The 12,400-nt window shown below is 43.1% G+C and overlaps 1 protein-coding gene across 1 annotated transcript in view; it reads right to left on the minus strand.

The window, feature by feature from the left end:
* The window catches only part of DNAH11 (dynein axonemal heavy chain 11), a 257,321-nt gene that overhangs the window by 104,119 nt on the left and 140,802 nt on the right, over positions 1-12,400 (minus strand). Inside the window, exons 45-51 of the mRNA XM_031940270.1 lie at positions 10,604-10,777; positions 8,869-9,073; positions 8,610-8,775; positions 7,393-7,495; positions 6,364-6,606; positions 1,370-1,531; positions 1,022-1,215 (exon numbers count right to left, since the gene is read on the minus strand). Of these exons, the coding sequence (XP_031796130.1) occupies positions 1,022-1,215; positions 1,370-1,531; positions 6,364-6,606; positions 7,393-7,495; positions 8,610-8,775; positions 8,869-9,073; positions 10,604-10,777 (1,247 nt within the window). The remainder of the gene's footprint in view (positions 1-1,021; positions 1,216-1,369; positions 1,532-6,363; positions 6,607-7,392; positions 7,496-8,609; positions 8,776-8,868; positions 9,074-10,603; positions 10,778-12,400) is intronic.

Here is a 12,400-nt window from a genome sequence, read left to right on the forward strand (position 1 = left end):
CTAATTCTAAAACTGTGCCCTTTGTCCACTAGCTGCCTGTAAAAGGTTCAGATAAACAGATCCTGGCTCATTTGTCAAGAATTCAAAGCTAAAACTTTGCTAGAAATTATGCTGATTCTGTTGAATATGATTTGTACATGGATAATCTATATTATACTGCTCACTGTCTTAGGGAGGGGAGGGGAGAAGAAACGATGGAAATCAAAATCTTATAAAAGCAAATGCTGAAAACTATCTTCACATGTCATTGGAAAAAATACCACTAAGTGAAAAAAATATATTGATTCAATTAATTGATTAATTTACCAAAAAACCCATTTGAAAACAAACAAAATAAATGAAGCTAATTTCTGTCCCTAATTACAGGCCCCTAGCTAAGTAAGGGAATCTTGGAGATGGCTAATTAGGAAAACATTTTTGTGTTTTATATCAATAACTGCTTGAAATGTGATGGTCCAAGGGAGTCGATGTGACTAATTCTTCCCCAAATGTCATCTCTTGGAAAAATAAAGAGAATCATTGAATCACAGGACCTCATAGCTAGAAGGGACTATCTTGGCCAAACACATTCTTTTTTCTTTTTTTTTGCTGAGGCAACTGGGGTTAAGTGACTTGCCCAGGGTCACACGATTGCCCACATCCCTGGCAACTGGCACTCAACCTCTGTAAGGAGAACTCTCTGATGGGGACGTCATTACTTCCCGAGGCAGCCCAGTTCACCTTGGGAGAGCTGCAACCCTATTGGTCAAGCAGCCCCAATTACCAGGGAATTTTTCCTGATGTCATGTAGACATTCGTGCCTTCAGGTCATCCATTGCTCCTGATTTTCCCCTTTATATTTAAACAGAACAAGATCTCCACCCTCTTCAAATCCTTTAAGAGAGCTCAGGTGTCCCCTGTGCTTCCTCTGCTGGAGGCCAAACATCCCGGGACTGTTCCAGTCATGCCCCACGACATGGGCCATTCTGCCTTACGTCCTTCCCATTGCAGCGGAAGGTACCACTTGCATCCATCCACTTACACATGCTGCATGGCGTCTTCAAAAAAGACCAGGGGCATGGCGGCATTCAGCTCATTGTAGGTGTCCAGAGTCTCAGTCAGCACAGCCTTCAGCGACTCCCAGTTCTTCACCGGCAGGTAACGGGGCTCTCCCACGCCATTGGCGAAGTGGCAATAGATGAGGGGTTGGTGGAGCAAAATGGACTCTTCCGTGCCCTGCTGGAGAGGGGAGAGCAGCAATCGCACCGGATATGGGGGACAACCAGAGCAAAGTGCTGCAGACCCCTGCCAAGCCAGCCTCGGCGGGACAGCTCTCTGCCAGCTCTGCCACGCCGACACTGCTGGGAAAGGGAACGAGCGGTACAGTTACCTCAAAATGGCGGCGAGCAGTCTCCAGCAGTTTCCTCTGAAACAAGTCACAGTCTTTTTTGTCTATTAGCTTATCTCCGTAAACTCGGGATGATTCATGAAGCCAAAGGCGAATGAGATCCAGGGGCCCCATTAAGCACTCCGGAGTAGCAAATAATATTCCCTACAAGAATAAGAGAGGTGAAACAATAAGGCCATCAGTATTTTATTTTGTTTGGAAAGTTTAAAGGAAAATTAAATGGAAAGAAATGAAATATATTGAATTTTACATACTTTAAAGATCCATTCATATATAATATCTCCATGTACACATATATACTCATTAAACATTTCTCAATTACATGTAAATTTTTTCAACACAGAAAAATTAGTTCCCAATTCTCTCTCTACTCCTTGGCTCCTTCCTTTAAATAAAGTTTAAAAAGTATTTTAATCTGCATTCAGAATTCATTAGTTCTCTCTTTGGAAGTAGAGAACATCTTGCATCATGTGTCTTTTGGAACAGTCTTGAATCACTGTCTGGATCTGACTGACTAAATCTCTCATGGTTACTCATCATTACAATATTGCTGTTACTGTGCACCACATCCCTCTGGTTCTGTTCACTCCACTTTGCTTCAGTTCATAAAAGACTTCACAGATCCTTCTGAAATCAGCCTGCTCATCATTTCTCCCGGCACAATAGTATTTTGTCACAATCATGTTCCACAACTTGTGATGTTCCCCAACTGATGATGAGCATCTCCTTAAAGTCCAGTTCTTTGCCACCGTGAAAAGAGCTGCTACAATATTTTTGGATACAGATTCTTTGTCCTTTTCTTTGATCTCTTTGGGATAGAGACCTAGGAGTGGTAATTGAGTCAAAGACTATGCACAGTTTTGTAGCCTTTTGGGTATAGTTTCAAAATCCCATTCCCCCCCCCCCCCATGGTTGGATTAGTTCACAACTCTACCAACATTGCATTTTTACTTTCTTAATTTTTCCACATCCTCACAGCATTTGTAACTTTTCTTTTCTGTCTTGTTAATCAATCTGATAGGTGTAAAATGGCATCTCATGATTGCTTTAATGTGCATTTTTTTCTGATTAGTAGTGATTTAGAGCATTTTTTCATGTGACTGTTGATATCTTTGATTTCTTCTGGAATCTACCTGTTTATATCCTTTGACCACTTATTTATCAAGGGATTTTTATATTTTCGCATTTTTATTATTTTTTATTTTTATAAATTTGGCTCATTTTTCTACAGAGAAATGAGACCTTTCTCAGAGAAGCTTATAATCTCTCTTCCCTCTCCCCAACCCATTTCATTTTCCTTCTAATTTTAGCTTTAATAGTTTTATTTGTGCAAAAGATTTTAAATTTCACGTAACCAGAATTATCAATTTCATCTCCTGTAATTCTATGTTTTGTTTGTTCATAAATTCTTCCCTTAGCCATAGATCTGAAAGGTAGACTATTCTGCGCTCCCTATTCCCTTTAAAAAAAGACATCACTCTTTATGTTTAAGTCATTTATCTATTTTGACCTTATCTTGTATCAAGTATGAGATGTTGGTCTATATCTAGTTCTGCCAAATTACCTGGTCAGTTTTTTTAGCACTTTTGGTCATACAGTGAGTTTTTAATCTCCAAAGCTTGGATCTCTGAGTTTATCAAACACCATATTACTATGGTCATTTACTACCATATATTGTGTATCTAATCTGATTCTACTGATCCACCACTCTACTTCTTCCTCTTCAGTACCGTTTGGTTTGATGACTACTACTTTGTAATGCAATTTAAGATCTGGTACTACTAACTTACCTCTCTTTTTATTGTTGTTTCCCTTGATATTTTTGACCTTTTGTTTTTCCTGATAAATTTTTTTATTCTTTTTTCCTAGCTCTATAAAATATTCTTTTGCATTGATTAGTATGTGAGTGGAAAAGTAAATTAACTTATCATTTTTATTATATTGTCTCAGCCTATCCATGAACAATAATTTTTTATTGAAACTTTTTATTTTTCAAAACATATGCATGGATAATACTTCAACACCAATTCTTGCAAAACCTTGTTTCAATTCCCCCTCCTCCCCTAGATGGCAAGTAGTCCAATATGTTAAACGTGGTATCCGTGAACAATTAACATTTCTCCAATTGTTTAGATTTGTCTTTGTGTGAAAACTATTTTGTAACTGCATTCATTTAATTTGGATTTGTTTTGGCAGATAGAGTTCTAAGTATTTTATATCATCTGCAGTTATTTTAATAGAATTTCTCTATCTCTTGCTGCTGGGTTTTGTTGGTAGTATATAGAAATGCTGATGATTTATGTGGGTATATTTTATAGCCTGCAATTTTGCTAAAATTGTTCATTGATTCAAATAGTTTTTAGTTGACTCCCTAGGGTTCTCTAAGTATACCATCATATAATCTGCAAAGAATGATTACTTTGTTTCCTTATTGCCTATTTTTATTCCTTCAGTTTAATCTGGTTGGATCATACTTGGGGGCTTGGCTGGGAGCCAAGCAGTAAGACAGCCTTGGTTTTGACATTTCTGTTCTAATCAATTCCTTTTAGTAGCCAAAATCCGCAAACCCGTCTGCCAAGGTTCTACTCTGGATCGTCCCATTTTCTAACCCACAGAGTGATGAATTTTACAGCCTCTACATAAAATCTGTTCCCCTGACCCATGCAAAGTTTAGTACCCTTCTTTTTTTCCTCAACTGCTTTGTATTTATTCCCTATATATTCATTCATTATGTACTTATGCTTTTACTTGTGTTTCTCTTGTTAAGATATTAGGTTCCTTGAAAGGGACAGTTGTTTCATTCTTTTTAATTATATCTATAGAACTAGCATTGTGTCTGGTATGCAGTAGGTGCTTAATAAATGTTTGATGTTTGATTGCACTGAGAAATCAAAACCTAGTGCTAACAGAAAAAAATCCACACTCCCTCAAAAAATGATGGTTGCTGGGAATGTGGAAGTATGAATATTAATGTACTCATTTTATGGGAAAGTAAACTAAGGCAGTAGTTACTTCCCAGGTTTTCATGATAATTCAGTGGCCAACATAGAAACTAACCATAATCTCTCACCTCCAATATTTGGCAAATTTAATCTTCCAAATGATGTTTTAAATTTTAATAAAACTTAAATGCTTATGTCTTCACTCTGTATGAGCACTAATTTTTTTTTTTCAGTTCTGTGATTCTGTAATTTTCTCTTTTTGACATCTCCTTATTAAAATCTAGACACGGTAAGTATCTTTCAACCATGTAAGAACAAAAAATGCCATCAAACCAAATTGTAGAGAGTCAGAACTCTGGAGAAGTCTACTTGAAGCAAGGATACTCACAACAATGTGTGAACTCGGAGTGATTGAGGAGATGATGGTTCTCTAGTTCCTATATATCCTTAGTACTTAGCACGGTGATGTCATGGTTCTCTAGTTCATACATATTCAGTATGATGTAATGATGTAATTGTAATAGGGTATTTCAGGGCTGAGAGAACTGGGGACAAGTGAGTCAGTCAGAGTGAACAGACTGTGAAGGAGACAATAATGACTACTCCTGACCATGCTAGTGGTGACTATCCTGCTGAGACCAAGGCCCGTCCGGAGGACCTCCAGAGAGCCGGCCCGGACATTACACCAAAATACTTGAGTAAAAATTCTTTTTTAGTCACACAGTAGGCATTTAATACATACTTGTTGACTTCACTTCCATAATGATAGGTGCTTATTTTCAACTATAAAGAAACTGAACTCTTTGGAAAATCCCTGAAAGTCAGAAGGTGCTGGTTCTCCCACTACCTCTGCTGGGGGACCTTAAGGAAGTCACTGGGTACATGCAGCCTCAGTTTCCTGATCTATAAAATCGGAAGAAGATTTTTGCTGTCTACTTTCTGGATGGGTCACGCTGCAATGGTAATTCAAGGGGCTATCACTTATCTGCACCAGGGTTCTCTCTGCTGATGTCTTCGAGGCAAACTCTCTGGCCAGTAATTTGCATATTCCTGGAGAGAAGAGCCTTCAAGATTTTGCTGCAGCAACAACAACTGGCAGTCATGTGGCATTATGAAGCTGGCAAGATGAGGTGCCTGTGACCCCGTTTTATTCTTATAACGAGCCTCTGTTAAGCACTAAGGTAGAGTCCTGGAGCAGGGCCAGGAAGACCTTAATTCGCAGCCTTCCTGAACAGCTTCCAACTTCAGTTTCCTCACTTGTAAAATAAGGATAACAGCAGCATTTGGCTCACAGGACTGTTAGAAAGATCAGACAAAATCTTATTTGTAACCATTTTTCCAACCTTAAAGTGGGATATGACTGCTGGTTCTTACTATTATCACCATTTTACAAGTAGAGAAACTGAGGCTGGGAAGTTCAGTGATTTGTCCTTGGTCAAAGCTAATAAAGTATCTGAGGAGGGATTCGTATCCAGGTCTTGTTAAGTCCCATGTTCTATCCATCCTCAGTGACCAGCCCTTAATATTGCTCATAGAATTGAATACAGATGGCTACTTCTCTGCAACTGAAGTACCCGGGGGAGGCAGATTCAGTCTTGGACGCTGACTAGTTTGGATTAGTCTGCCTCCATTTCCTCCCCTGTGAAATGGGGATAAAAGCACCTCCTTCTCAGGGGGGTTTGTGAGGATCAAAGGAGATCATTGTAAAGCACTCAGCAGAGTCTGGCACATAGTAAGAGCTTTATAAAAGTTGCTTTTGTTGCTGTTGAGAAAAACAAGGTCATTTTTCAACACGTGGAATTCTGAGAAGACGACCTTTGCACTGTGGGGCCAAAGTGAAAGGCTCTGGGGACTTGCCTCTCGTATCCCCCGCTGCCTTTGCGAGCCCAGCTGAGAGTCCTTTGAGAGAGAATCTCAGCCCCAGGAAGGAACAGTGGAAGATTATTGGAAAAGAAAGGTAAGGGCTGAAAAAAGTCTGCTAAATGTCCCAATGCCAAGGGTGCATGCTCGCGGCCCTCGTTCACTTTCCGGTACCTGGAAGACGTTGGAGAGGTCTCTCAGATTGAAGGTGTAGTGGAATTTCACAGCAGTCGGGAGGAAGTGAAGAGTCATCATGTGATGGAGACCAATGGCTGCCTGGACCAATGCTGGGCCGCCGCGGAGGAGGAAGGGGGCACCGAGGGCGTGATGCTGGAAGTGCAGGCTGAGCATCTGGCCGTAGATGGAGGCCAGCGAGTCCAGAGACGGAAAGTGGTAAGCAAACACGGAAAAGTGTCTCTGCAAAGGAGAAGAGGGAATGTGGAAGGGTGAATACCATTTTACGGGAAAGTAAACTAAGGAAGAAACTGCTTTCCAGGTTTTCATGACAATTCAGTGGCCAACATGGAAACTAGCCATGATCTCTAACCTCCAATATTTGGAGGTCACCAGTACCTGTTCCCAGACAAACAGGGCAGGGGGAGGCTGGGGCCCAACTTAAAGTGAGGCTGCTTGGGTTCTGCAACCATCACACCCACAATCAGCGATGATGACAGTGGAGAACATAATGATAGTGTGATGGAGCTGACTCGCCACACTGGTAGGGACCCGAGTTCAAGTCTCGCCTATTAAGACACACTGGCAATGTGGCCTCCAGAACTCACGATGTCTTAATCAGTTCTCTGGGGTTAAATGTTGCCTTGGGTTGTGGAAATCTGCACTGGTAAAGGAAGATCCCTCACTTGGGAGGTCTTTATATATATATATATATATATATATATATATATATATAAAGAAAAAGGGAGAGAGAGACAGACAGACAGAGATTATACCCATTTTACAAAGGAGAAAACTGACGCTTGGAGAGGCTAGGAGACTTCCTTGAGGCACAATTGAGAGGATCTGAGGCTTTCAGAGCATGTGTCACTGGCAAAAAGGCAACAAGTCACCCCCAAAGCCCGGAAGGCCAGAAGCAAATTGGTTCTGAGATACCAGAAGCCGTCAGCCCTCAGATGCCCAGGAGGGAAAAGCTTCCCATTGGAATATCTTGTTTCGGAGAAGAAGGACAGGAGTCTCCGGCCGTACCTGGAGCCGAGGATTGATGGTGAAGCTTCCGACCAGGGGGTTCATGCAGGCCACGTACTGGCAGTTGTGGATGTCCTTAATTGCCAACTTCTGCCTGTCATACCTGTGGGGCAGGAAGAGAACCTCGTGTCCAACAGGTGGGAAGGCCGAGCTCATGGGCTGCGGCCCCACAAGCAGGGTCCAGTGTTCTGGGATGGACCTTCCTCCACCTCCACACCCCCTGCCCAGGGTCCCCATAGAGCCGGCTCAAGTCAGCTGGCTAAGGACGGTGACAGTGAGAAATGTCTCAGCATCTGCTGAGGGGGAGGAGGACTGGAAGGTTGGCTCCCCAACCCCGAGCTCTAGAGGATAGTGACAGAAATGGCAGCGCCCCTCCCAGAGCATCACCTCAGTGCTATCCTATCGTACCCAGCAGGGGCAGACGCTTATGGCCCCCGAAGGGAGCAAATATCTTTTTAAAAAAAGGCTTAGTAGGATTTCAGCTTAAAGCCGCCAGGAAGCAGAGGCTCACTGCTGAGTTCTCTTCTGGCTTGTGGATTTATACTCCCTTATGAAGATTATTTTAAAGGTGCTGCTACTGTTAAATGATAATAATAGTAAGAATAAATTATATAATAATAAATAAAACGGTTCACAGAGCATTTTACAAATGCCATCTCACTTGATTCTCATCATAATTCTGGGAAGAAGATACTATTATCTTCCTTATTTTATTATATTATATATATATCTTAATTTATAGAGAAGGAAATGGATATAAAGAGATGTTAAGTAACTTATTCCAGGTCACACAGGAAATGTTTGAAGCTAGATTTTCTCCAAGACTTTCCCATCTCTAAGTCTCACATTCTGTCCATTATACCAAGCAGATACTTTTCTAGGGAAGATGCTTCCTTGTGGGGTGAGGGACGAGGGGCGAGTCCAGAGTATATGAAGCACTCCTTTCAATGATATAGACAGAAAACTCACTCCTCTATAACTTAACATCAGAGCGTTGTCTGGGGCACGGAGGCTAAATGGCTTACTCGTCTGGGGTTATCCGGCCAGGATGCGTCAGACAAGAGAGGTTTTCAATTGAAAACAATAGAGATTTTAGGTCATTTTTAGTAGTTTCATGAGAGAACACAAAAAATTTCTTGGCAAGACCAGAGAGGTTCCTAAGAGTTTGATGCTGGTCATTACTGGCTTGGGGTAGAGAACCCCGGAGAAACACTCACCAGTGCCCGTAATCAATGTGCTGTCGGATCAGGGTGTGAGGCTGGACGGTGCCGTACACATCCACTTCAGGCATGTTCATATCGTCAATGAAATAAATTAGTTTCTTGTTTCCCACCGGGCCATAGGTGCGCCCTGCTTTCTTCTCTAGGGGCTTCTCAAGGATCCCTGAAAAAAGGACACCATCAACGGTCCCCACTGTGCACTCAGTTATTAGATAATGAGCATTTATTAAGTGGATAGTACGGGCAAGGCACTCACTCTGCAGGATGCTCGACGTCATATAGTAGTTGAAAGGGACTTTGGATACCATGTAGTCTTCAGAGAGCTCGGCCAGCGTGTCGCTCACAAAAAGGGTTTTCCCCACTCCCGCGCTGCCGACCAGCATTAACGGCTGCCCTTTTGCCAACAGCAAATCGGCAAAATATCGAAGACGAGTCGTCTCCTGAGTGGGGACGAGGACTGCCTGGAGAAGCAGAAAAGAGAGAAGGCAATGGGAGGAGAGATGGAGCCCAATTTGGTGAGGGGAGCATCTCATCAAAGCCACATCTTACACTGAGGAAATCAAGGCCTGAAGTTTGAGGACGGGCAGTCAGTGACTCGTCTCCTCTGAAATTCTGCAAGATTTTTAGTTTAACTATGACAAGAGCTAATGGACAACACATGGAAGGACACAGAGTGCAGTGGTACGGGACAGAAGGTAGCGGAGATTGGGTGCAATGGTACAGGACAGAAGGTAGAAATAGGTGCAATGGTATAGGGTGGAAAGCAGCGGAGATTGGGTGGATTGGTGCAAGACGGAAGGTGGAAGAGATTGGGTGCAATGGAATATGTCATCCAGGCACAAGTACAATGGTATATAAAGTCCAGGCCAACAAGTAATGATCTGGAATAAATGTGGGGTGATGAAAAGACTAGGGCTCTGGATCAGGCTCATTCTTATGCATGCTTTCCAACAAAGCCCTTCTCCTCCCAGAGTCTCAGTTTCCTCATCTCCAAAATAACGACAACAAAATCCTTGAAAGTTTATATTAGGGAAAGTATTTTGCAAACTTGAAGAGTTATTGAGATGAGTTATGAGTTTTCAGTTTGGGTACATGTTAAAACATTTTAACAACCATTTAAATCTTTTTGAGTTCTAAAATTCTCTCTCCAGCCCATCCCTCTTCCTTGAGAAGGCAAGCAATTAAACATCAATTATATATATGCAGTCATGAAAAACATATTTCCTCATTTGCCATGTTGCAAAAGAAAAACAGACAAAAACAAGAAGAAAAATTAAGAAAGTAAAAAAAAATTATGCTTCAATCTACACTGAGTTAATTAGTTCTTTCTCTCTGGAACTGGATAGTATTTTTCACCAGGGATTTTATGGCATTTTCCTGGATTATTGTCTTGATCAGAACACCTAAATCTTTCACAGTTGATGACTGTGCAGTATTACTGTTAAAGTGTACAATATTCTTTTAGTTCAGTTCGATTCACTTTTCATGAGTTCATATAAGTCTTTCCTTGTTTTCCTGAAAGTGTTCTATTCATAATTTCTTCTAGCATAACAATATTCCTTCACAATCATATACTACAATTTGTTCATCATTCCCCAATTTATGGGTATTCTTTTGATTTCCAATTTTTTGCTACCACAAGAGTTGCAAAAAAAAATTTGGTACAAATGTCCTTTCCCCCCTTTTTTGATCTTTTTGAGGCTACATGAGTCCATAACTAGTCCATAAGATCCTTCATCATCCTATTTACCATCCTTGGCAAATACCTTCTCAATGTCTTTACTGAAATCTGGTATCTAGAATTGAAAATAATATCCCAGTTGTGGTCTGAGTAACACAGCACACAAAGGGGACAATCATCTCTCTCATTCTGGATGCCATAATCATAAGTTTGCACTTATCTATCAGAACTCCAATCATAATGGAAATAATAGCATAGACTTTAAATATACAAATATGCCTTTGAAAGTTGACACATTTCAGGTACCTACCTGTAAGGGCGTCTCTGGATCCACAGTCAATTTGGGAACTTTATCAGTCCAAGGCAAAAACTTCCTGGTCTTGGGGTCAAGATAATAATCAAAAATAGTCCCCTGGGATGGAAATTTGACTGCTTTCATTTGCTTGAGCCACCAGCGACTAAATTCGGTAGGATAATCTGAGAGCTAAGAAAAATAAACACAGAGGGTCACTGGCTTATGTGACATGGAGGCAACTTCACAGGAATGAAGGAAACAACCAATAAATGAGCGAAGTAGGCTTCAATTTTCCTGGACCCGTAAATTCTACTCAAAACCTAAAGATTTTACTGAGTCAACCCACAATCACCAGGGAAACCTCCAGCATCAAGCCCATCAATTCTCTAGATGTGTAGTTTTGGGATAACATGAGTCATGAAAAGAGCACATGGGCGAGAGAGCCTGGAACGAAGGCAAGGTGACTTCTGTTAGGGAAACAGTTCCCTTAATCAGAATCTTAGACTCTCCAAGTTGGAAGAGACACGAGAGACCATCGTCCGAAGCAGATCTCGAATGCTTTCTACCACATTCCAAATAAGTCATCAGCTCACATTTGCTTGAAGACCCAGGGGTCCAGACACGGCCCTTCCTGGGAGAGGGGAAGAGGGAATTCTCAGGGGAAATCACAGGTGTGTGAAGGGGAGCTAGAGCTTGGAAATTCTGCCACACAGTTGCCAGGGACTAGAGATGTTAGTTGTGATTGACATGTTCTGTGCCATCTCTGAGCTACAACAGCTGATGCTTGCAAAGCTCTCACGTGAGCCTCAGAGCAACCCTGTGGGGGAAGGACTATAGATAGCATCACTCCTATTTTACAGGTAAGGAAAAGGAGGCTCTGAATGAGCTGGACATCCCAGCCTGCCCCAGTCAGTCTTGCTGTGGAGATGAGCGAGCCTGAGGCTCCCATGGGCCCCACGAGGGAGTGAGCTGGCCAGCTCCACTGCAGGGGCTCCATTCAAGGCAGGTGCCCCCTCCCTCTGTCCCTTGCGGCCTCATCTCCCTGGGGGTCTGGGCTCTGCCACGGGTGTCCCCCAAATGCCAGGCCCTGCCCTCACGCACTGGTAGTTACCTCTAGGCCCTTAGACCTGAGTCAGACAGAAGGCCTCAGCCAGATCTTTCCCCATTCCACGCAAGTAAGCCGGAAAAGTTCAGGGTCCTCCAGACCCCCCTTCCGACAGAGGAGGGAAATAAGGTCCAAAGAACCGAACCAGTGCCAAAGGGACTTGGCTCAGAACGCCAGAATCTGACCTGGAAGGCGGCACACGGGCCCACCTTGGCTTAGTTCCTCACAGGGAGCAGACAATGGGCCTAAGGGCCCAGCCTGGGGCTCAGCTCTCCCCACCGGGCCTTCCTCCTCCCTTCTGATTGGACCAGAGCCCAGGAAGAACCGGTGGCCGGCAGACCAGAAGCCACCCTCTTGGCCCACAAGAGAACAAAGCATTTTGTGCCGGGATCGTGGGAAGAAATGGCACGGGGGGCCCAGAGGGAGCCGATGGTCCCTGCAGCAAGACGTCCGCCGGGACGCTGCCTCCACCCCAAGGTGCGCGGAGGCCCTGTCGGTAAACCTGGAGTGTTCGTCCAGTTGAATGCAATCTGCACTTATTAATCACCTCCCATGCCCAGAGCAGCTGGGCCAGGCCCCGGGTCCAGGGGGAGCCCGCACCTGGCTGGCTGTTACCAGGAAGGGGCTCCCCAGGATCTGGGAGGATGCGGCTAGAACCAAGCTAATTATAGCTCACAGCTCCGGTAACCTAGTGACAAGAGGAGGAG

Source organism: Sarcophilus harrisii, chromosome 5 (genome assembly GCF_902635505.1).
Source record: "Sarcophilus harrisii chromosome 5, mSarHar1.11, whole genome shotgun sequence".
In the NCBI taxonomy this organism is placed as follows: domain Eukaryota; kingdom Metazoa; phylum Chordata; class Mammalia; order Dasyuromorphia; family Dasyuridae; genus Sarcophilus; species Sarcophilus harrisii.